This window comes from Orbicella franksi, chromosome 14, assembly GCF_964199315.1.
Source record: "Orbicella franksi chromosome 14, jaOrbFran1.1, whole genome shotgun sequence".
In the NCBI taxonomy this organism is placed as follows: domain Eukaryota; kingdom Metazoa; phylum Cnidaria; class Anthozoa; order Scleractinia; family Merulinidae; genus Orbicella; species Orbicella franksi.
Window position 1 is genome coordinate 5,691,214 of NC_138158.1, and position 23,800 is coordinate 5,715,013.

The window sequence follows — 23,800 nt, forward strand, 5'->3', positions numbered from 1 at the left end:
AAAGGAACTTTTCTTTCCAGACTTCCTCGTTCGTTACACTCCGTCACGGTACTCGAATGTTGCTATGGTTAAAACGTCACGCTACACCCATTAACAGAATCCCAAAAGTGTACGAACTAATCATCATACAAGACTTTTTTTTTCAGATCGAGTTTTCAAAATCATTTCCATGGAGATGACGAATTGGTACTTTTAGCACCACAATGGGTTAATAATGCACGAAAAGGGTAAATCTGGACATCTCCTCTGTGAGCAAAGACAATTTTCCCCAAGAGATTCCGCTGTCGTCTCGCACGCCATTGCGATCGGTAACTATGGACGATTGCAATCATGATTTAGCTGAAAACGCGGCTGCCATGGCTAAAGACCACTTTAATTTGCTTGATTCGAGCACTGTGAATGATAATTGTGAACGAAGAGGGAAAGAAATCGAAGACGAAGCATCTATAGCTGAGGATTGCGAAGACGAAGATGTGGAGCAAGTTCGAAACCCAACAACAGCACAGACAAATCAGGATCGCAAACGCGTGGTAAACAATTCGAACAAAAAAAAGCCTGTTAGGAAACGCCGGGTTACAGCTAATATTGCTGCTACAAAATACGAAGTTGGTGAGTAGAAATTGCATTATACACTGTTGCCAACCATATAAATCCACTGTAAGGAAAGCAATGTAATGATCTAATACCTAAATGGCCACGCGTTATTACCAAGGTTTTTAAACTCTATGGCTCCATTTGTTGACCAAGATGCTTTCTTTAAGTTCAAACATACGTTCTTCAAAGATTCGTGTTTCGTGTCATCCACTTTGGTTAACTGCACGGACGATTTTGATGTTTTGAAACGAAATAATCGTCGCCATTGTCCTCACTGTATTTGCGTGTTAGAATAGTAAACTTCTGTTTTTCAAAAGAGCTTAATTGTGTCTTTGTCTTCAGAATGTCGTCTTAAGGTCTTCAGATTATTTTGCTATTGCTTCAAACTCTGAAATGATCGATGAATTGAAATGTTCTTGAATTCACAGGTTCTTTTTTGTGGTTCAAATGATATTTGTGAGTTTGGGAACATTTTCGCGCGCACTTGATGGTCAGCAACATAAACAACATAAACTTTACATGTAGACAAATTATCATTCGGAGAACATTTTCTCCAACTTATTTATTTATACTGCAGCGATCTTCATTGTGTTTAGTAACTCATGTCGTAACATAACGGTAAACCAAACAGAGTCGGTTTTGAATTTTCGCTTTTTTAACCAAAAATATGAAAGATCATCAGATATTGAAACATCAAATTTCATGTTGTTGTAAATTAATAAGTAGAGATTAAACAGAGATAACAAGAATAGTAAATTGATCTAGTAATTATCAACAAATCTTAAAACAGGTTTAATAGTATGTGTTGACATGCATTAACACCATTTCTGTGATAGCCTGAATTAGAATATTCTCAATATTTTGATTGGCTGAAAGATTATGGAGTTCCAGAAAATATTCATACTCCCCCACAGAAGGTTTCATAGGGGCAGGGAAGGGTGGGGGTTTCTGTAAGACCAAACAATTTAAAGAAACATATGAAGCTTAATTGATTGGAATTTTCAGGGGGGGTCTTAGGAAAAATCTCTTTCGTGGGGGAGGTATGAATATTTTCTGGAACTACACATTATTTAGTTCAGACAGTTCTTCAAATCACCTTCTCAAACTCGTAATTAATTCATCAAGTTAAACAAGGATGCTTTGTAATTTGAGAGGTAATATATCCAACACGAAAGACTGTGTTTGACCACATTTCCAAACACCTCAAAGTTCATAAAAAATACTCTGCTGTGCGTCGTATTTTCAACTCTCTTCTCAGTGTTCTTGTGGAAATTAATTAATGGGATCTAGAATTAAAAAATCTGCTTGTTGAGCTTTGAGATCAGAAAGCTAAAGAATATCTAAGGACGGAAAATAATATATTAAGATCTGACGATTACCCATCTCTAACTTCATGTGACATTATTTTATTAATTTATTTATCAAGTAAACTGGTTTGAAATTTTCTTCCGTAGTTCGTAAAGTTTGTCTTCAGAGTGGAATGTATATCACAAGAGATGACGATTTCAATAGGTTGGTATTTAATCATTATTTATAATCATTATTAATACATAATTATGAGCTAGGGGAGGTGCAGTGGCCTCATGGCTAGTGCGCTAAACTCCGGAGCAAGTGGTCTGGGTTTGAGCCCTTACCGGGAACATTGTGTTGTGTTCTTGGGCAAGACACTTTACTCTCACCTTGCCTCTCTCCACCCAGGTGTATAAAAGGGTACCAGCAAATTTAATGCTGGGGGTAACCCTGTGATGGACTAGCAACCCATCCAGGGGGGAGTAGAGATACTCATAGTCGCTTCATGATACAGAAACTGGGATAAGCTCCAGCCTGATGGGCCACTTAGCTCGTATGCAGACTTTACCCCTTTTTATAATTATGAGCTTATACAACTGTACATATAATGCATTCCTCCTAAAGTAAGTTAGAGAGCAAACTAAGTTATAATATTTGAAAATAGTGAAGGGCCGTAGCCAGGATAAAACATGGTAAAATGTAAAAATGATCTCTGGCTGAAACGCTTAATGATTAAAAAATTACCAGCTTTCAACTGCCTGAACTACAGTCTTCAATGAGTAAAATGTGAAACAGTTTACTTCACATTTTACCAAAAGATTGTAATGTTTTAATGGCTTCAGCCAGAGATCATTTTTAAATTTTCCTTAATTATAATATAAAAATGCACTGTATTGAGTTTGTAATAGGAGGTAGAGACTGGTACAGTCTTGATTTGAGTAATTTGAGTAATTTCTTGGTATTGGACTGGAGCTGGCTTGAAAATAGGGAGGGTCATGTGTGGGAATATCATTAAAAAGATGTTACTATTATTTGCATTTGAAAAAAACTCCCTGCATTAGCCTCAGTTGCAAGCTCGCTCTTACGTGTAAGTCCTATATATATATTTAGTATAATTTCAGAGCTGAACAGAGTTTCTAGCAATCTGATTGGTTCAGCGATCCCTTATATGACAGTATATATAAACTGCGCTGGGCGGTTTATATAACATTTTCAAGGCCTGGCTACTAAGCTCGCCACCTTTACCATCTCGGCAAGTAAACATGGCGGACAGTTGGTGAATGAATTTTTCATCTATTCAGAAGACATCACTCTAAGTCCAGGATACTTGAAAGGATGGAGAATTTTCAAAATGACTGCTGTCATTCTTAGATCAAAAATCCTTTCAAGAACTTGTGTTCAAGGCAGTTAAGAATCGTAAATGCAGTGGTTAGATTGATTGCCAGCAGGTCAGATCAATTGACCGAAATCTGTATTTCTCCAAACTAAAGCTACTCATTTTGAGACGATGATGACAACTGTGTATGAAGTCAACAGCGATAAAACAAAGGTACCAGATGAATTTATTTTTTGTGGTGTTTTGCTTGTCTGTTTTACTACCAAACTCGATGATTAAACTGATTTACAATCAATGTAAGCTTACATGTAAGCTTCTTGTTAAAACTATATGGCTGCATACATGTACATGTATGCAAATGACAATTGGGTCCCTGTTTTTATGTTTTAGTCCATATTCTCTGTTGTTCAGCTCTGAAATTATACTAAAACAATTATTCACCTCAGGCTCAGTGAGTATTGTCGAATAATCTCCTTGACTTCATCTCGGGGATTATGTGACAATATTCACCTCGCCTTTGGTGAATAATTGTTAAGTATAGTGAGAAAACAATTACGGTCTATTCAAGGTTATTGTGCTGCATTCTTTGGCAAGACACTTTGTTCTTGCAGTGCCTCTCTCCACCACTGAGTACATGTATAAACAGATACCAGTGAATTGTTGAGACAAACTGACAAATGCAAGGGGGTGGGAGGGAGGGTAAACTTGTAATGGACAAGCAAACAGCAATACTGATACATGCACTTACATGTAGTGTCTTCTTGGTACAGAAACTGGTCTCTCGCATTGGCCGGAGTTGTTGCCAGTTGCTGGAGTTGTTGAGTCAGTTCAGAGCTTAGAAGGCTTCACTTTAGTCTTTATACATTGATAATAACTATTTTATGGCATAGGGGTTTTTGACTCAAAATAGTTTTGTTACAAACTGTAGCATTTGGTAAACACATGGTGTATGAAATTGAATGTTAAACGTATCTATCCTGAAGAGCAAAGTCTATTTTTTTTTTAGTTTCCTCATATGGAGTGACTCAGCTGTTCCAGTGGAAAGGATCATAGAATTAAAATCCTTTCAGGTAATTTAAAGTGCCTGTGAAGTAAAAAAAAATCCTGCTTATTTAAAAGGCTTTTCAAAGTAAAGAAGAATGGCGTTTTCCTTTTTGGAATATCTTTTTTCGTTTTAGAGATATTCACATTTTTGTATTATGCAAATGAGGAAAGTGGTGACGTCATATGTGGTTCCTCTAAAACAGCACAACACTCAATCAAGAATAACTCTAGAAATATTAAAGCAGTGTTCTTCAAACTTGGCACCAGAAATGTACATCACAAAAGAAACAGAATGACACCTACTATGTTGTTGCCATGGCAACACTCGGCTCCAGTCTCTTTCTGTGAAAAACCAAATATCCCCATTTGCAACCTTTTAAAGTGGGACAGAGGGTCTTGCTCGGTACATACATGGTTCCCATACTGTGTTAACTCTCCCCATTAGATTGGTGGGAGTGGATGATCCTTGTTTAAGATAAAATCTGGGAATTTTAGTCTTAATTTAAACAGAACCAGGGGCATAACTGTTGTCATGCAATGGCATGACGGGTGTCATTACGTTTCTTCTGTGATATACATTTCTGGTGCCAAGTTTAAAGAACACTGCTTTAATATTTCTAGAGTTAGTCTCAATTGAGTGTTGTGCTGTTTTAATGGAACCACCTATGACGTCATCACTTTTCTTACAAAAATGTAAATATCTCTAAAATGAAAAAAGATATTCCAAAAAGGAAAACACCATTCTTCTTTACTTTGAAAAGCCTTTCAAATAAGCAGCAATTATTTTTTACTTCATAGGCACTTTAAGGTATTTAAGTTCTCCGGTTTTCCTCCTGTCGCAAAAAACAACACTCCAAATTCCAATTAGAGGACCTGCATGAAAATCAGCTAAGGCTACTGTGTCTTCCCCTCTAAATATTGTAATTTATTTATTGATGTAAATTATTTAATTGTTAAAGCCAACTAGCAGCCTAGACTAATTAATTAATTAATTAATTTTGCTAATTAATTAACTGATTGAGAGATTGATAATTATGGGTTGTCATTGGTTGATTAATTAATTATTGTGAACAATGGTAACATTAATGTTGACATAATCAATAATTATTTTATTGCGTGTATTTCATTTCCACTTTGAAGAAAATCAATCATTTTCCAAGTATGGGAGAGATTTGTAGGAAGGACAACCTAGCACGAAACATGGCAAAGTAAGTACATTGTTTGGTACTTTGTGTTTTAATCACCATCATATACAATGTAGATACTAAATGAAGTGTTACAGGGCCCCTTGCAAACTAACAGAAAGATTGCATCTGTATCATATGTAAGTTAATTTGTTATAATTACATCAATTTTGTGGTCCTGCAGTGTACAAAATAATATTAAATTTATGCCAACTGACATAAAATTTATGTTGTAAGGCAAAATTCATCACAATATAATATAAGGTCAGGAATAAGTCAAGTCATAATTAGTCACCATTTGATGATTGATAAAAGTGGAAATGACTCCAACAACTTGGGGTGTGAAGAACCAACTTGCTCTAGTTCCAGAAAAAAATCGTGGTTATTAATTAAAGCTTTAACAGATAATTATTTCAAAATTTTCAGAATGCAAAGAGCTCATCCAGAAGAATACAACTTTACTCCACAAACTTGGGTTCTCCCAGCAGAGTATCCTTTTTCATTTGTTTATAATAACATTTGATTATTACACATGTAAATATATAGTTATGTAATGATATCATTATTACTGGTGAGTTCACACAAAGGTGTACCAAATTAAAATATAATGTATTTTAATGGGGTACATTTTTGGCTAAGCATGTTATCCAGATGACTGGATACATGTTTGTCTTGAGATCTTTGTGTGTGTTTATGGACCAAAGGCTGTAAACACACTAAAAAGAATGAGGCATAGATGACACCATTTTCTTGCAGGACGCAGTGGGTAATCCTGAGCATGCAAGATAACACCATCTACAAGTTAATACCTGCTCTGAGGTAGCCAATGAGTCAGAGCAGGATTTGATTCATCTTGTCTGCTTGCAGAGTTTTAAACCATGATGTATATTTACTGATTATAATTAATTACATCACTTTTGTTACCTCTGTGTGATGTGATGGCTCGATAGATGTATATAGATAACAAACCGAGGTATTGATGTACTGTTTAATTAATAATTGTACTCTCCTTAACTTGGACTCCATCTTGTGTGCATCAGGTATGCCACATTTCAAGGTTATTGTAGAGAACTAAAGAAAAGGAAGAAACAGAGAACATTCATTGTTAAGCCAGCCAATGGGGCCATGGGAAATGGGTAAGTTTAATTCATAATACCATCAACACAAGAGTGTTTAGACAAATAATTAAAGGCCTATAACTTACAATAAACAGCAGCTACATGTATATTAATTATAATCATACACATGTAACAGTTTCCACATGTATATACCCCATTATAATCCATCAATATAATATTTTAGCTCACGTGCAATTCGTCTAAACGTGTCACGTGACTGGATATTTCCCAGCTAAAACTGGGAAATCGTGTGTGTGTTGCGAAAAATATTTGAAAAATAATGAAAACAATAGCCTCCATTTGGTACAAAAATATGCTCGGATATTTGTCCTTAGACATAATATCTGTTCCTTAAAGTCCACAGTTTTCCTCGAGAAACTGTTCGCTTCTCAGAACAGATAATATTAACGTCCACGCAGGAATTTCCAGGCATATTTCCATGCCAAATGGAGGCTATTTATATACATTGTTTTTACAGCTTCCCATCTCCATCCCCACTCATTCACAATGTTGTACTCTTTGTGGACCAGTGTACACAATTATTTAGTGAAATCATTAGTGTACACTAAAGTCTGATTGATTTCATTTCTGTGCTGAAGATTATTACATATATTTCTCAATTTGATTTCAGGATTTCCCTAATTAGAAATGGAGACAGAATCCCTTCCCATGAACAAGTGGTCATCCAGGAATACATTGACAGAGTAAGTGCAGTTCTATTTGCCATCAAAGTAATTTCAGTTTTGTTTGATTTTTGAGCTTAGTTAAACCTTTTGACATTTTCAGCCTTTCCTTCTTGAGGGATTCAAGTTTGATCTTAGAGTATATGTTTTAGTGACATCATGTGATCCACTGAGAATATTTCTCTATCACGATGGACTTGTAAGTATTTTTAAAAGTGTTAATTTAGTAACACTATTGCAAATTATATCATAATTGTAAATGTTCAACCAAATCTGAAGACAAATCTGAAGTCATTGCCTAGAATCAAGGCTTCTTTTTATTATGAATTACATGTGTATTATCTTCTATCTGGATAAACTGGGTTCCAAGTACTATATAACACAATGAATTTTTATTCTGAGAGACACATGTACATTTATCTTGCATTGAGAGATAAATCAATGACCCAATCAAAGGGAATCCCCACCTCAAGTTTTCTATTAAAAATCTCTATGGTCCTCATAAAAGTTTGTCTTGCAAGCAACAATGCCTTGTTGTAAATACTTTGTGGTGAAAGGAAATTCTACTTTTAAGTGTACAAGCCTGTTAACTGTCAGTGAAAAAACAGGATGGTTCCACGTGCATTAACATGACAGTCAGATCATCAGGGTAGAATCGAACTGGATTCCTCATGAAATTTTCAAGAAAGCATATCATTGTGTACAGTTTAAATGCTTATAATATTAATTTTGTGATTTAGTGGATGTGCTGTTAAAATAATTTGTTATAAACATTTCATTTTTGACAATGGCTGTGATTTTCTTTGTGCATGTGCAAGGTTCGCATGGGAACAGAAGTATATGAAAGTCCCTCAGATGAAAATCTGGTAAGTTTCTACCATGAATATTTAATTTTTCTCCTTAATTATATTTATTTCTTTTTTAAAAGGGCAATAAAATAATAATGTAAAGCTTGCAACCAGAACATAATGTTGAAGTAACTGACTGACAATAGTATTTGGTACAGATGAGTGACAGAAGCTCCCTAGTTTGATTAGTTTGACCTGGATTTCATTTTTCTTCCAGGATGAGCTTTTTATGCACCTTACAAATTATTCAATAAATAAACACAATGAGAACTTTGACCGTGATGACAGTGATGACAGTGGAAGTAAAAGGTACAACACAACAACTCTTGTATACAACAAACATATTTTATGCAATTGATTACCGCAATTAATACCCCAGAAATGCATGAACTCGTCCTTTTCCATTGACATACAGGCTGCATCCCACCCTTTTCTCATGGTGACTGTAAACAGAAACCCATAAAGGTTTCTGGTGTAAGTCAAATTGCCCCCTCTTTATGGAATGAGGAATTTATTACTTTTTCCCACCTCTACAATCTTGTGTTTCTCATTACTTCAAAGGACAGCCATTGATTTGTTTTGTTGTTTTTTCTTTTCATTTTTTGTCTGTAAACTGAATAACTGCATGGATTATTTTTCCAGATCAATAAAGTTTTTGAATGAATGGCTACAGTCTATGGATTATGATGTAAATTTTCTTTGGCATAACATAACAGTAAGTTTCAGCAAAGTACATGTAATTTTCAAAAACTTAACTATTGGCTTAACCAGTTAAAGCAAAGATCTCTGTTTTATGCTTTATTGTTTGACTGACTTGTGAGAGAACTACTTCATTGTGACTGGTTGAGAGCAGGCCAATTTATTGTTATTTTTGCATTTGCAGTGCAAATCAATGCACATGCATTCGTTATTTTCTCAGTCTCATAATAAATAAGTTGTCATATGAAACCTCTGGTAAGATTTACATTAATTGTGATATTTCAAAATTCTTTCTAATTGAACTTGTCTAAAGGCTCATGCAATTTTGAGCAAATTTTCAAAATATTACTTGTAGAGTAGGTCCTTAATTGCACAATGCAATTACCTAACTTATTGTATGTCTGGGAAAATAACTTCATTGATTGGCTGAGAGTAGGCAAATTTATGATTAATTTTTAATTTAAGCTGAATTCATTCACTAAGAAACAGGTCTCAGATTCAGATTTTTCTTTTAACAGGATGTCCTTGTAAAAACATTAATAGTTGCCCAACCTCACATTCTTCACTCTTACCGTATGTGCCGGCCTGGTGCACCTCCTGGTAGTGAAAGTGTTTGTTTTGAGCTTCTTGGCTTTGATATTTTGCTGGATCGAAAGCTTAGACCATGGCTTTTGGAAGTAAGTGCACTTGAGCTTATCTTTTATACACGGCTCCACTCTGGTTTGCTGCAGTTGGCTGTTTTATTTTGAAGTTTACCTGGTTTTCGCCTTCTTTTACTTTCTTTTTTGTGATAATAACAGCTCTCTGTTTTCACCTAAACGCCTGTAAAAAGTCATAAATTTTGCAGACGCGAGTCAATGGGCAGCCATTTTGGATGACGCCATCGTTACATCGTGACGTATTATCCCCGCGATAGCCGGGATCGTAAAAGTCGCCGAAGAGTTTCCGATTGGTTTTGTCCAATCAGAATTAACCTGAGCTCTACGAAAGTTATCACGACAACTTTACTTGTCCGGTCATTCCCACCGAAAATTGCGGCTCAGTGAATTTTTGGAGGGTTGGGGGAGGGGGGGAGGGGGTGGGGGTATTCGTGCGGGCTATAAGTAGCACACAGTTATCAGTGTCATGAACATGGTCAAATTTTTACGCAGGTAAATCGTTCACCTAGCTTTGGCACTGACGCCAAGCTGGATAGTGAAATAAAAGGAGGAGCGCTATGTGACGCACTGAAGTTGCTAAATATCAGGTATTTTTTAACTTCAGGAGAAATATTCCCGGGAAATATTACAGGAAGGATCGCTTGCCAACTTGTTCCTGGAAGAACGAGGGGCATTGCTTCGATATTTTTACTAGCTTAATTATCTCTTATCCAACAAAGATGATTACCAATGGAGTAACTGTTTTATTAAATTCTACTGTCGACTGGATGATGTGGATATTTCAGTTTAATCTAAACGAAGCGATGGCTTGAAAAGGCGGGAAAGTTTGAATTGAAGGGAACAAGTGAAAAGCGAGTGAGGCGGAATTTTCTTTCGAAATGTTCCTTAGGTACGTTGCGTTGAAAATTATATACCTTGTACAAATGAAATGAAGCAAGAGTTCACTTACTTGATTGCGCGGCCACTCTTTTCTTTTCAATGTTGACCTCAAGAGTCGAGTTCTTCCGATCCAAATCGACTTTGTTCGTCTCTAAATGTATTGATGGAAGCTGATGTAACAGTATTTTTTCGCAGAAAATAGTAAAAACAAATATTTCCAACTATCCTTTGAATTGAGAATGGAGAGGTCAAGTCGCATATGATTCTCTTTAATTATTTCAGAGCAAGCGACAAAAGACGGGGCATTGCGGCTGAAAAAGCAGAGGCACAGAAAAGACTGTTAACACAACCGAAAAGGAGCGAATATGCCATGTCGGTAAGGGCTAGTTTGAATTTGATCCTTTAAAGACATTTGTACAAAAGGTGAACAACAGGAGCCATAATGGCTCCTGGTGAACAACCAATATTTCAGGGCTAAACTATCTTTCGTTTTCTGCTCTTAGGAACTGGAAAAAAAGAAGATGATTTTAAATAAACGCCGAACGGAACTTGTAAGTTTGAAGCTTACGCGATATTGTAATTTTGTTAAATCGATTTTTTAGGAGTGATCAGCTCCTAATTTCTCCTTAGGATATCCGTTCGTTGTGAAAGTGTTTTTAAAGCAGACATGTAGTAAGAATAATGGCATTCATCAACCTGCGGATAATGCCTTGATGTACATGTATCTCCAGTGAATTTTAGCCACACCCAGGGAATTAGAAAACGCCTCTTCCCTACATTTTATTCTAAAAGGTAGCGTGTTCCAACGGTATTATGGAGAACGCAGTTGTGCTTAGAAAACCGTTCATAACAAGGTACTTAATTAGAAGGTGTTTTGTGTTTTGGAACGGGAACGGTAAGCATTACAAGTTCAGGAAGGCTGTTTTATTTCAATTTTGTGTACCCTTGCTTTGCAGAAAAAAGGAGGCGCGATGGCCTCATGGTTAGTGCGCTCGTCTCCGGATCGAGCGGTCCGGGTTCGAGCCCTGGCCGGGGACATTGTGTTGTGTTCTTGAGCAAGACACTCAACTCTCACAGTGCCTTTCTCTACCCAGGTGTACAAATGGGTACCGGCCAATTTAATGCTGGGGGTAACTCTGCGATGAACTAGCATCCGATCCAGGGGGCGGGGAGAAATATTCTTAGTCTTCAAGCTACAGAAACCAGAATAAGCTCCGGCCTGATGGGCCAGTTGGTTCGTATGCAGACGTAACCTACTTCTACCTTTCTTTGCAGAAAGACAGGCTGACTCATATAAGAAGAGAAGCTGCAAGAGAAGAATTTGAGAACATGAACATGGTGAATACAGATAAATACTTTTTGCTTTAAATCTTTATTTATTTATATATTTGTATCATTTTGTTACATTTTTTCGATTTTCGAATGATAACGGTACCGTAGAGGTGGCGTCTGGTATAGAGCGTTTTCGCTCACGTGGCCAGCAGCCATGCAAATGTAATGGATCAAAAGAAAGTATTAACATAACAAAACATACTGATCTGCTACAGTTTACCAACATGGAGGCCGTTTCATTTTTTCACCAATATGGCTGCTGAGACGTCATGCCTGTGTAACGCCCTACACCACGTGTTTTTTTTTTGTCCACGTGCCTATAAAAGTCCGGATTAGGTTTAGGTTTTTGTTACACTGAGTTCCAGGAGAATCTTGTTTTTGAGGTGCTCCAGATCACAGAAACGTTATATTTAATTTTTCTTTTCGTACAATGATATAGGGAAACTTTCGTAGGATTTATCCTCCCGAAGACAAAACGAGACGAGAAAAGTATAACGGCTTGTTAGCTGATGCCTACAAGCTCTTCCTGTCAGGTAAGTATAATAAAACCGCAGTTCAAATATGAATTATTTCATATATACTTCACATTATAATAAAACCTTAAATCAGGCAAAATGTTTTAACACATGAATTTTATTATTGTTTGAATTTTTAGGAAGGGCTGCCTCGCTTCAAAAGGACGGTAATCAACCATTCAGTTCTCTCAGGGTGGGTGACTATGTTCCGTATTTCTGCTAACCAACGCCTCACTTCCTCGACTTTATCATTATCAAACTTTCAAAATCTTGTACTGTCATGCCCCGTCTACACTACGACGGAGAAATTTGAAAACGTAGATTTCACTCTGAAAATGTATCAATTGTTTTCCCTCCACACTAAGCCGGAGAAATTTGAAAAGGCAACAATCACTGGTCATTTAATTTGGATTTGTGTTTGAGGAAAACTTGGTCGGGAAACTCACATGATAATCGTAACGTCGACGTTTTCGAAATGTTTTCCGGCCGCACTAAAACGCAAAGCCGGCGTTTTCAAATTCCTCCGGTTTGAAGAGCGTTTTCGAAAAGCTCCGTTTTCGTGACGGATTACTGTGGACGGAAAGCCTAAAGGTAGAAATCAATGCAAGCTGCGTTTTCAAATTTCTCCGGGGTGGTGTGCACGGGGCCTTGGTTTATCATGATTATCACTCTTTTGTACCCCTCAATATTTATGTTGCTTTGCAAAGCGTTGTAACTATTAAATGTTTCGGTACCCTTGCCGATGAACATTTGTCAATTTTGTTTTCTTACAGGAAGAAGAAATCCTCGACTTATTAGAGCAATGTGAAGCTGATGAGAATATTACGTTTGACAGATCTGGAAACCGGCCAATGAGTAAAGGACCTAAGGTAAGAAAACTGTTTTATATATCAGATGTGACAAGGAAAAAAACTACAGAGACAGAGTGAAAGAAGGCAGGCATTTAGGGCTGGGCTGTTCGAAAGCTGGTTAACGCTAACCCAAGATTAAACGTTAACCGAAGCGTTAATTTTTCTTGTGTAAAACTGAAGTGTTTTTACTGCATGTGTTTTGGGTAGATTGAAATGATTTAAACTCAAAAGAGAAGGACAAACAATATATACTGACAACGTTACCGAAAAGATACAAAATTAAGATCAAAATTCTCGCTGATCTTGGGTTAGCTTGATCGGGTTTTGAACAACCCGACCCAGTTTTACAAATCTGTATTGTTAATAGATTGAAGTTTAGGCAAACACATATGACACAGAGCACGCAGGCTACACAATCCACAATACACAATACATCTCCAATATACTTTTGAGGAATATTAAAACTCTTAAAACCCCCGCCAATTCAGACACAGTGATACAAAAGAGATACCGTGATTTGAAAAACACCATTTTCATTGACGATTCAGAATGTCACCTTCTGTTCCTTCGAAACCGCGAACTGTCGAAAAGGTGCGGTTACTTTGCATTTTAAGGAAATAGTTTAACATCTGTATAAGGGGAATTTCTCTCTTCAGCTCTCGTGTCAAAATACAAGTTCTCCGTACTGATCGGCTATATTTTCTCATAGTATCCCTTAAGAGAATTTACCCAATTCTTTGTTTTTCTGACCTATCTGCTTAATTAACTTATTTGTCGCTCGTTGGGATAAAAGGTTAATCTGTTTTTGATTTTGCTTGTTTATTTTCTAGCCCTTGTCATCTATGCCAAGCGCAAAATCCACCGCCAGTAAAGTGGATTCTTCATCTTCGTCTTCTTCCGTTTCTTCAAACCCACAGCAAATGTTACCAAGATCTCCATCATCGTCGTCATTACGACCTGCGTCTGCCCAAAAGACGCCAATCTCCACCAATCACGGCTTCATACTACCACGCTCCTTCACGCAGAGAATCGTGACGTCATCATCGTCTCCGCCAATGAAATTCAATCCTGTAGTAGTGAGTAACTCGCTAATGCTCGGCCAAATGGACGCAATGATTTCAACGCAACCTATTGTAAAAAACTGCTGCCCTGCAACGAGTTTCACCGTTTTGCCACTCTGATACACCACCCACATCTTTTTTCAAATGTTGTGTCCGTTTCGCGGAACACGCCGTGTTACGATATCCCTGGTGGAGGGGGGGGGGGGGGGTATTCCCAGGAAAATGAGGTGGGTTGTACGGCGAGTTTGTCGAAACCTCATTTCAGACCAAAATTTAAGATTTCCCTTCCCAAACCAAAATTCGAAGGTTAATATCGGACCCGACCCTTCTAATATATATACCCACCAAACATACCTAATTCAAGACCAGAGTGCAAAAACCATACTCTGTTTCAAACCAAAACGACTAAAAACCCATACCCTTTGGCGCCGCCCATGCCTATTTTTACAATGACTACAGAAATTCTCGCGCGCTCGTTGGGTTATTTGTATTGTCAATAAGCGGCGGACACATGAATTTATAAGTTATGCCTTTTTGTTATTGCAAAAAAGCGTCAAAAATTTGTCCTAAGGTGTTGAAAAGGTCTGGCGGGCCAATCAGTAATCAGTACTTGATGCTCTTTAATTTGTAGGAAATTTTCAAGTCTATGTTCTGATTCTTTGTTTTGAAATACATTATAGTTGAAAAGACGGACCTATTACATAAAACTGTCTTTCACTCCCACGAAAGGACGTTACTGGCAAGAGAGATTACCTGCATGAGGGCCCATATTACAGCCGCCAAGGATACTGACATGCCCTTATTTAAATATTTTCTTTTCCTAAGGACGCGGCTTTCTTGGACGCTGCCGTGCGAGAGAGAGAAGAAGAACTTAGTCGGCGAACACTACAAGCTTTGCTTGACATGAGGATAAAATTTCCTGGGAAAACAGACGAAGAAGCAGAAGTCATTTTAGAAAGCGTAAGTGTTGGACATTTTGCTGGATATTATATTTTTTTCTTTTTCGAGTTTGGGAAAATCGCGGGACAAGTTTATTCTCGAAGAGGGCTTATAAAATGCGGAATTGTTGCTCAGCGTTGTTTTTTCCTGTTTCTTTCAGATTCAAGATAACTGGAAGTTTCATAAGCCAAGAGTGGCTTCATATTGGTTGGTGAAGCTTGACTCGATAAAGCGGAGAAAGGCAAGAAAAACTGTCGCTTTGCTTTATTATAGCTTTTGATTAATACCCAACAGCAAAGCTTTGTTGCTGTCTGGGATAATTCTTGTGAAACGTGCTGTCTCCATTGAGCGCAACGCTGTTTATTTGTAACTGAAGCGTTCGAGGAGTGTTTTATCCTATAAAAAAATCAACGCGCGTATTCGCATATGCGCTGAAAGTTCTGTCGTCCACATTGCGTCACAGAATTACGTCATGTTACTTAGCACTGTCTGGCGAAAACCACGGACTTGCTCAATCCTCCAATACAGGATTATGTGTGGGAAATACATAATGGTTAGCAGGGGCCGTTAAAGAACCCACGCACTTATCGCAAAGCCAGTGGGGCACGGAGTTCACGGTGTTGTGGTCTGACCTTGTCTCACGGATTGGTGATTCACATAGGGTTAAGCTCATTACGCTTTTCCCCTTTAGACAGAATTGTACAAGAAAAATTGCTAAACAAGTGAATACATGAAATATCATTTATTTGAACTGCCGGGAAAGATATGAAGACATGATTGATCATCGCAGTTATACACACAACTTAAGCAGTTGTAATATTAAAGCACTGCATCGGTATGGCAGAGTTCATGGGTTCGAATCCCGTTCAAGTCTGAATTTTTCTTCAGGATTTAATTTCACAACTGCTTAAGGTTGTGTGTATAACTGCGATGATCAATCGTGTCTTCAAAAAATTGCTATATTAAATACCAGAGCATGTCAACCTTTTGGCTGTTGTTATGTCCAGTGACGCTTTTAACAAACTTCACATAATAGAGAGAACGCATTGTTTGAGATTGTACTATTTTCTCTTGCAGGTTGTGGATATCGTGCGAACAAACGTTCGCGCCATTTTACAGCGCGTGTGGCGAGCATCTGAAGTAGATAACTTGCGTCTTTGCCGGGTTTTCTCAAGAGTGTTCAACAGATTGTTATGGAGTCATGGACAGGGATTATGGAATTGCTTTTCAAACTTGGGGTAAGTAACCCTGAGAATTATGTATACGCAAAACAAATCAAGTGTCTCTTGACAGCCAATTAATAGCCGACTTTTCTGAGTTCTAAAAGGTGATTTCTTTGCTGCAATGCTAAACACGTTAACTTAACAAATTGACTGTGGTTTAGCGTTGTCTGTACTCTTATCGACAATGGACTCACTCGGCTGCTCCTCGTGAGTCCACGACTTTTGCCCACTGTGATGACGCATATCGTTGTCGATAAGAGTACAGACCAAGAGCGTGGCAAATTGACGCGAGCAGCGTTGTCTGGGCTCTTATCGACAACGGCAAATTAGCCAATCCGATTGCGAGATTAGTAACAATTGTGGTAACCCACCAATGTGGCGCAGGTTCGATTCCGGCCCGGTGCCATATGTGGGTTGAGTTTGCTGTTGGTTATCGCCTGCTCAGAGGGTTTTTCTCCGGGTTCTCTTGTTTTCCTCCCCCTGCAAAAACCAATATTTCCAAATTCCAATTCGACCAGGATAGAGGACCCGCTGACGGGGCTTTCTCTCTAAATATTGTAATTTATTTAACATATTTTATTTCGTTTTCATTTCGTAGAAATTCGTGGGAGACAATATTCAGCAAGAGTACGGAGGTTATATCTATGGTAATATAACTATGTTTAAATTGTCAACGTTTGTATACATTTACTCTCCTCACTGATTCACATACATTTGTCTTCAAGTTAGTTATGAGAATTCGCTTGTACATCAAGACAATATCCCCTTGCTGATGATTTTCCATATTCTTATCACCTGTCTGATTGTATTGATCTTGTAAGGAGAAATTAGCTGTTGAATACTTGTCTTTTATCTTCTGAGTTACAAGACCGAAGAAAATCGTCAGTGTCTTGGGTTGGATCTCAAACGTTGACTCGTCCCCAGCTCCCACCAGTTCATGGCTCCTCTGCCTTGCGATTTGTCTTATGAGAGACGACTGGGAACGAATCTGTGCCAAAAGCGGCCATTAACTGGCACAGAAAGACATCGAGTGATTCAATTATATATCGTATCAGCAGGACAATTTTTGAAATCCAAAAAAGAAAGTAATAGAATGGAAATGTCAAAGAGAAACCTACGTACAGAGCGAGAATCTTTTATATAAAGCCTTCTAAATGATTAGGTCAGTTTTTTTTTAAGAATTGAACACTTTTAGAGCAGTCTTACAGCCCCAAAGATGGTTGGCAGATCGTTACAGGCACTATAAAGATTGCGTTATGTCGCTTAACAACGTCAATGTTGGCATCTACGAACCGAGTCTGATTTTGACCGAACATCGTGCTTATTTTCCGACTATGTATTGATTTGTTTTGTTCGATGGTTTGCAGACAGAGATGAGCTGCTGTCGTCGGATCGTCCAGCTGTGTCGTGATTGTTTACTGATTGTGTATCAGTTTGCCGCTGACGCTAAAGCTGCAGGCGCTGCCTCGGTTGTGACTCAAGGGACGACACCTCAGGAATTGGACATGAGGTCAGTGACAAACCCTTTGCTTAGACCCGTGTTCAGTAATGACAATGCTTATAATTGATGGTAATTCAAACGAATTTACCTTTTGGAGTTTAAAGCCGACTCGAGGAGTCGTTGTTTAGCTCCAGTTCCGGTAGTCTAATGCGGTCAAGAGTATTTCTACCCCGCCCTCCTACAACTTCCTGAAAGGAATGATAGTATATCACAGGTTAGCATTTTCCGCAAGGTTAGTCGAACCAAGCCCTCTCGTTCCTGACCCAACACTTAAACCATTAGCCTACTGCTACTGCTGCGCATGCCACAATTTCAACTACACACGGAATGAGACTAAAATTCTGTAAGCATTAATTTTAATGCCCTCTATAGAATCACGTATCAAAGAGTTTTTTAAAGAGCCGGGGTCTTTCCTTTTAATTTTTTCTTGTGATATTCGTAAAAGCGAACTAAAGGGTTTCGTCTTCAAATTCGTAGGCATACGGATGTTATACATAGGACCCCAGACCTTACCTCACAGCAAACTCTAACAGCGAGGATGGCCAAATATTACAAAACGTCCCAGCTGACACAAGGGCACTTATGAGAAGGGGCCGGGTAATGATGGAGCTCTTTACCCAGGACTCAGGGAGATGCGTGACAAAAGCCCTGACAGAAAGTACCTCCTGAGATGAGCCAGATAATGGACGAATTATGTACGTGGAACTCAAGAACCAGCTGAAGATTTTAAGATATTTAATGATGTATTTGTTTTTTAGATATATTTATGGATTTTTTTCAGTCCTAAACCGCGTACATACAGAACAAACCTTTATATTTTTTTTTGCTTTATCTTTACCAAGAGGTCTTCCTCGTAGTAAGAGGAGTCGTGGGTAACGTGATCGAAATCCTGCAATCGGATTGGTTAAACGCTAAATCGTCCCCTCTTACTACTCTCCTCTTCTGTTCCCGTATGTCCGACGTTGTACAGCGGAACCATGATAGAACATTATACGCGTAGCTATTTATCAACTAGAAGCTGATGAAGGCAAATTGGCCGTCCTAGCGAGTTTGAGAAACGTGACGTGTCGAGTATTAACACATTGCTCTGACTACTTCACAATAATAATTTACCGTTGTCAGCAGCTTCAAGTCGTTCAATAGCTAAGTGTTTCAGTTTCCTGACGCCAATGCAGCCCAGCAGTTTCTTTAGAAACTAACATCTTTTCCCCGTATAACTTATGATATTCTTCAGCTCGGTCAAAGCTACAGGAAAATGTATGGAACAAAATACTGGTATGATGAACCCCTGTTGTAAAAACTCATTTTTCCAGGTTCTTGTTTCTCTCCGTTATATCAAGGCTCCACAGTAATTTCCTTGAAATCATTGCAAGCAGTCGGCTGGTTTCCTGTCTGCAAGAATTGAGCCTGTGATATTCACAGATGCGGCTTCTTGAAAAGATGTCACTGGGCCCGTTGGTCTGTTACCACGCGATCGACTTGTTCACATCGATCAGGCGATCGAAGTTTTTCTTTCAGTCCCGTCAAACGACCTGTTGCACTGCTTCAATAGAAGTAGTAATTGGCCAATGGTCAATATTTGAAAAAAAGTCCTAACCAAAATTAATTTGTTGCATTTGTATCGAATGTTGCCTCTTGAGCAGGCGTTACCTTGGCTTGTCAAGCCATCTTTAGTCTCCAACGAGAAGAGATTGCGTGTTACCCCCCCGAAAAATGAAGATAAAAATGAATCCTTCTGTACATAAATGAAGAATTTGAGATAGATATATAGAAATGATTATAAATATTGTACATATTTATTGCTTGAAAATATATTGAAAAATAAATGAGATGTCGATTATACTCTTAGTTTCTCCTTTTATCGTTTTTGACCTATACGTAAAGGCTGAAGGGGGTGGGGTGGGGACGGAGGCAAGAGTCCCAGCTAAGTTGATCAGTGAGTAGCACATCGCAGACTGGCTTGTGACATTTACCTGATCCAAAACATTTTTATTTTCTTCGCTTCCGCTTTGGTCATTCAGTTGAAGATAAAAAAATGAAATACTTTATTCCCAGAGACTGTGATCTACATCATAGTCTCTTGCTTATTGTTATACTACGAGTAGTCCTTCTTTCGCTTAGTCCGTCGTGCGTGACGCGAAAGAAAACCGCGAGAAAAAAATGGCCGCGCGAAATCCTGGAGGTGAGGAGCGCACTCCTCACCCCCGCAAACCTGCACTCTTGTTTCTATAACTCGATTCAACACAGACAAAAAGTTTACCATTTCTTGTAAGAAACACTCCGAGAAAAAGAAAGGAGAATCAATCGCTTATTTCCATTCTCAAACAGTAACTTCTCCGTTCACGATAACATTACATCATCATCTCGTCTTATCAGTTTACAGTTGTTCGGTAGGTCATGGGTTCGATTCCTGTTCAGTTGGGGGCTCAGATTTTTTCTTTGTCCCACGTTCGTGTCATATTGATCAAAGCACCTTTCACATTTCCTTACCGAACTTAAAATTCACCATCATTATTCACTTTTCAGTTTTTGGTTAGTTTGTTTCTTGGACACACACTCGATTCGGATCTTGTTTTCCGTACTGTTCTGTTTGCGTTACTTTCCGCCGACAGGGAAATTCGGCAGTATTACGATCGTAATTTGAAAAAGTTATGACGCGTGCTGCCCGATTTTGTAATTTTTGTAAAAAATTAAATATTGTATAGTCCTGAAGGAAATACCGTGTCTAAATAAAGATTTTACCTTTACCTTACCTTAATTCAGGAATTTCCAAAGCGGGGGGGGGGGGGGGGAGGGGGGAAGGGGGAGGTGTTTGGTACCTTGCAGCTGCAAAATCAATGGCATGCTCCCAGAATTGGAACCTAACTCAAAACCGTTTCACTAGAAATACTAGTAATGTCACAAAGTGGAAATTACGATGAGGTACCTGTCCAGAGAGTTTGCCTTTATTTTTATTATAATATTCACAACATTTTCCTAATTTCTTATGTTTTGCTTCTCCAAAAGGGGGGTGGCTAAACACCCATTTCAGCCCACACCCCCACTCCCACCCCCTAAATCCGCCCCTGGCCAGTTGAAGCTGTCAAAGAAATCCAATAAACCTTACGTATAATTACTTAATAGGCAAAACTATGGTTTACTGCGCCTTTCAATAACATGCGGACTCTAAAATTCAAAGCTCAACCGACGAATGCGTTTTTTGCTACCGTCAATCAAATGTTCGGCGGCTCCTCCCAGCTTTCGTCTATGTTATCTGAACTGTGCTCAACGATTTGATTTGATTACCGCGCGCTCGGCAGTAGTCGGAAGCCGGGAGGAGCCACCGAACATTTGATTGACGGTAGCGAAAAACGCATTTGTCGGTTGAGCTTTGAATTTTAGAATCCGCATGATATTGAAAGGCGCAGTAATTGACCTCATAACATTTATCTTGCCCGTCGTTCAAGCGTGGACGCATGGTGCAAAGAAACCTTTTCTACTTGGGTGCAAACGTGACCTACTTAAGTCCCCACTCGAAGTTGTTGATATGTTTTCGATTAGTAAATACGAGCGCAACCTCAAACCAGTCGTTCCTCTGTCTAAGGATTTGAGAAATGTGGTGTTGGAGGCGTGCTTACATGAATCGTAAGTGAAGCGTATTCAACACCCTTCACACTTCAACTGGTTAGCGGCGAAACATACGGTACCATGTTTGCACCCAATTAGAACGTGTTTTTTCGTCACGTGTCCTCGTCTAGACGGAAAATGACTCAGCGTTCTACACTTCAGTGGAGTAAATCTCACTTGCGTCGTAGAATAAACAGAGTACTGGAGACAACAATCATTTATTTCTAAGTTCTTTCCAAGTCTCGGGACGATTGACAACGAGAAGTGGACAAGAGGTTGCTAGGGAGCTCAAAAGTGAGTTTAATCATTTTAAGTTCTGAATAAGAAGACATTGTAAGAAGCGAGGTCATTCATGAAGACGGATCGACACTGTTTTGATCAAACCCGAACTCTAGACAAACTGAGGGCGAGAATAGTCTCAGAACGAACATTACTTGTTCCAAGGGGCTGGGTCGCTTAAATAGCTGTAGGTACGCGGCAAATAGAAATTTCTCTACTAAATATAACGTATTCAGCTTAAAACGATAACAACTACTGAGGGAATTCAATACTTCGAACTTCGGTCACAATCGCGACATTCCCGGCGGCTGCAGCCTGCTTCAGTGAGTAATCATGAGGCATTTAGATATCTGGCTGACATCGCCCGTGAAGGCAACACTACCTACAGCACGGCATTGCATGTTCTTGAAGTTATCATCCTCTCTACAGTGCTAGCAAACAAAGTTTGGTATTTCTTTTGAGCTTGACGTTTACACTTTTCTACGAAAGCCGGAAGTGTTGTTTGGAGGTCATTGATTATGCTCACTTGGTTAAACTGAAGGGAGCTTCAGTAGTATTCAACTCCATCCCATTTCTTGGTATTGCTAAATTTCATAATGATCGGAACATACCAACACTTCATTTTCAACAAAGAATACTTTGGCTCAAAATCAAAAGAATCCGTCGAGCGTTGACTTTCCATGAGCGATCACGGTGTGTTCCCAACAATGGTTGAAGTTCTAATAATGCGTAAAATACCGTTCCACAAAAAGCAAAATTTGGATTTCGGGGTGGAAGTTTTGGAAACTTTCGTTGCACACATCTCGCAAGTTGAACATTCTCTCGCCTCCACTTTCTGGAGAGTCAGAAATATAATATCTTAATTTTGTCTCTTTCTAAAGCTATGCGTTTTCAAGTTTGTCATAGATATAAATATCATTTCCTATGTTATTCTGAATAGCGTAACTGATACATAGCTTAAATGATTCATTAAATAAAACCCAGGTGAAAGAAATGAATCGTGCGAGTTAACAAATCAAATTTTCGGTTAATGAGCAACAGCAGAGATATTCAGTCCTCGAAGGAAAGAATTTCATTTTGAAGAAGTGCTAATATTGTTACAAAAGTGTCCAGATGTAGCGTTTATTTATATGCAAAACAGACCATTCAGACAGACGAGGTCAAACTGCATGGCACACTGAGCTTAGGTTTGCGGTTTGTTTGACGTGTGCTTTGTGCCTGCACTGACGTGTGGGCGCGCAGACTAAATAAACGGCCATGGAAGCATTTTAGGGCATCTTAAATCTAAATAATGTAACTCTTCGCCTCAGTTTGTTGATTTAAACCAGTTTTTTTTTGGAATGATTTCCTAGGAGCGTCTTGGATCCATTGAGTTACTTCTTTAGCCCAAAGTGATTATTTTCAACCATATTATAAAATTTGAGTTCCAATAGGGTCGTAGAGGGTTTGATACAAGTTGTAATTTTTTTCCAGTTTTAGTAGCACTCGGCGAACTTGAAAGCGCGCGCAAAGAGGCTGTAACCTACCTAATTGGAGCTCTTGGTTTAAAACCGCGAGTCATTACTTAGCTTAATTCTTCGGCAATTTCGTTCCTGCTCCAAAGTCAAGTGTACTCTTCGCACGGTGTCCTGACTGCCTGACTGATTATTTCCTAATTTTTCTTTCAATCACGGATATTCTCTTATTGGCTACGTTACTCACTATCTATTCTGTTGTAGATAGTGTATCGCCTAGGAGTATGCGCTTGTTAACAAAATTAGTGGTGGCCGCTTCTTTGCGTTTTCTAAGTGTCCGTGAAGAGGATTTAGATAAAGTTTTGAACGACTAGTAGATTTATTTTAAAACAATTAGACTATTCGCTCTCGATTTCTATGCGTGATAGTTGACTCGGGCTGCACCCTCGTCAGTCAACTATCACGCCATAGAAATCTTGAGATATAGTCTAATTGTCGATTAAACCTACCGAGAAGCAGTCGTTTTATACTTTGTGTAGTAAAGGGGTTTATTTAATTTTTATTTTACAGGAGTGATTAAGAGATTCAGCAAAGACCAGTGCAGCGAATCGCGAGAAAATTATTCGTCATGAATGAAGAACGTGAGGTAAATATTATAATGATAGATGCGTAGTTGTTTTGTTCTCTTTTCTTTCCGGCAAAACC

General features: G+C 38.5%; 2 protein-coding genes across 2 annotated transcripts in view; both read left to right on the plus strand.

Annotated features, from left to right (window-relative positions):
- Positions 1–108: 108 nt before the first annotated feature.
- LOC145468226 (tubulin polyglutamylase TTLL7-like) lies at positions 109–20,364 on the plus strand. The gene is made up of 26 exons (XM_081451896.1): positions 109–609; positions 2,049–2,106; positions 4,227–4,290; positions 5,405–5,472; positions 5,875–5,937; positions 6,489–6,584; positions 7,198–7,270; positions 7,353–7,448; positions 8,068–8,115; positions 8,315–8,406; positions 8,740–8,812; positions 9,315–9,473; positions 9,948–10,042; positions 10,617–10,710; positions 10,838–10,885; positions 11,610–11,672; positions 12,106–12,199; positions 12,322–12,374; positions 12,955–13,050; positions 13,863–14,108; positions 14,919–15,053; positions 15,193–15,273; positions 16,110–16,270; positions 16,854–16,902; positions 17,623–17,765; positions 18,234–20,364. Exons 1-26 carry the CDS (start codon positions 315–317, stop codon positions 18,340–18,342), a joined length of 2,652 nt encoding a protein of 883 aa, XP_081308022.1. The 5' UTR covers positions 109–314; the 3' UTR covers positions 18,343–20,364.
- A 183-nt stretch (positions 20,365–20,547) lies between these two features.
- The window catches only part of LOC145468117 (D-inositol 3-phosphate glycosyltransferase-like), a 358,913-nt gene continuing 355,660 nt past the window's right edge, over positions 20,548–23,800 (plus strand). The window contains exons 1-2 of the mRNA XM_081451802.1: positions 20,548–21,656; positions 23,666–23,741. Coding sequence (XP_081307928.1) covers positions 23,724–23,741 — 18 coding nt within the window. The 5' untranslated portion in view covers positions 20,548–21,656; positions 23,666–23,723. The remainder of the gene's footprint in view (positions 21,657–23,665; positions 23,742–23,800) is intronic.

What these genes read in the sequence shown, in the direction of transcription:
- LOC145468226 (XM_081451896.1), top strand. Translation starts at nt 315, where the DNA reads ATGGACGATTGCAATCATGATTTAGCTGAAAACGCGGCTGCCATGGCT. An exon ending in GATGACAGTGGAAGTAAAAG is followed by an intron (nt 8,407 to 8,739) that starts GTACAACACAAC and finishes TTATTTTTCCAG; the next exon opens with ATCAATAAAGTTTTTGAATG. An exon ending in TGAAATTCAATCCTGTAGTA is followed by an intron (nt 14,109 to 14,918) that starts GTGAGTAACTCG and finishes TCTTTTCCTAAG; the next exon opens with GACGCGGCTTTCTTGGACGC.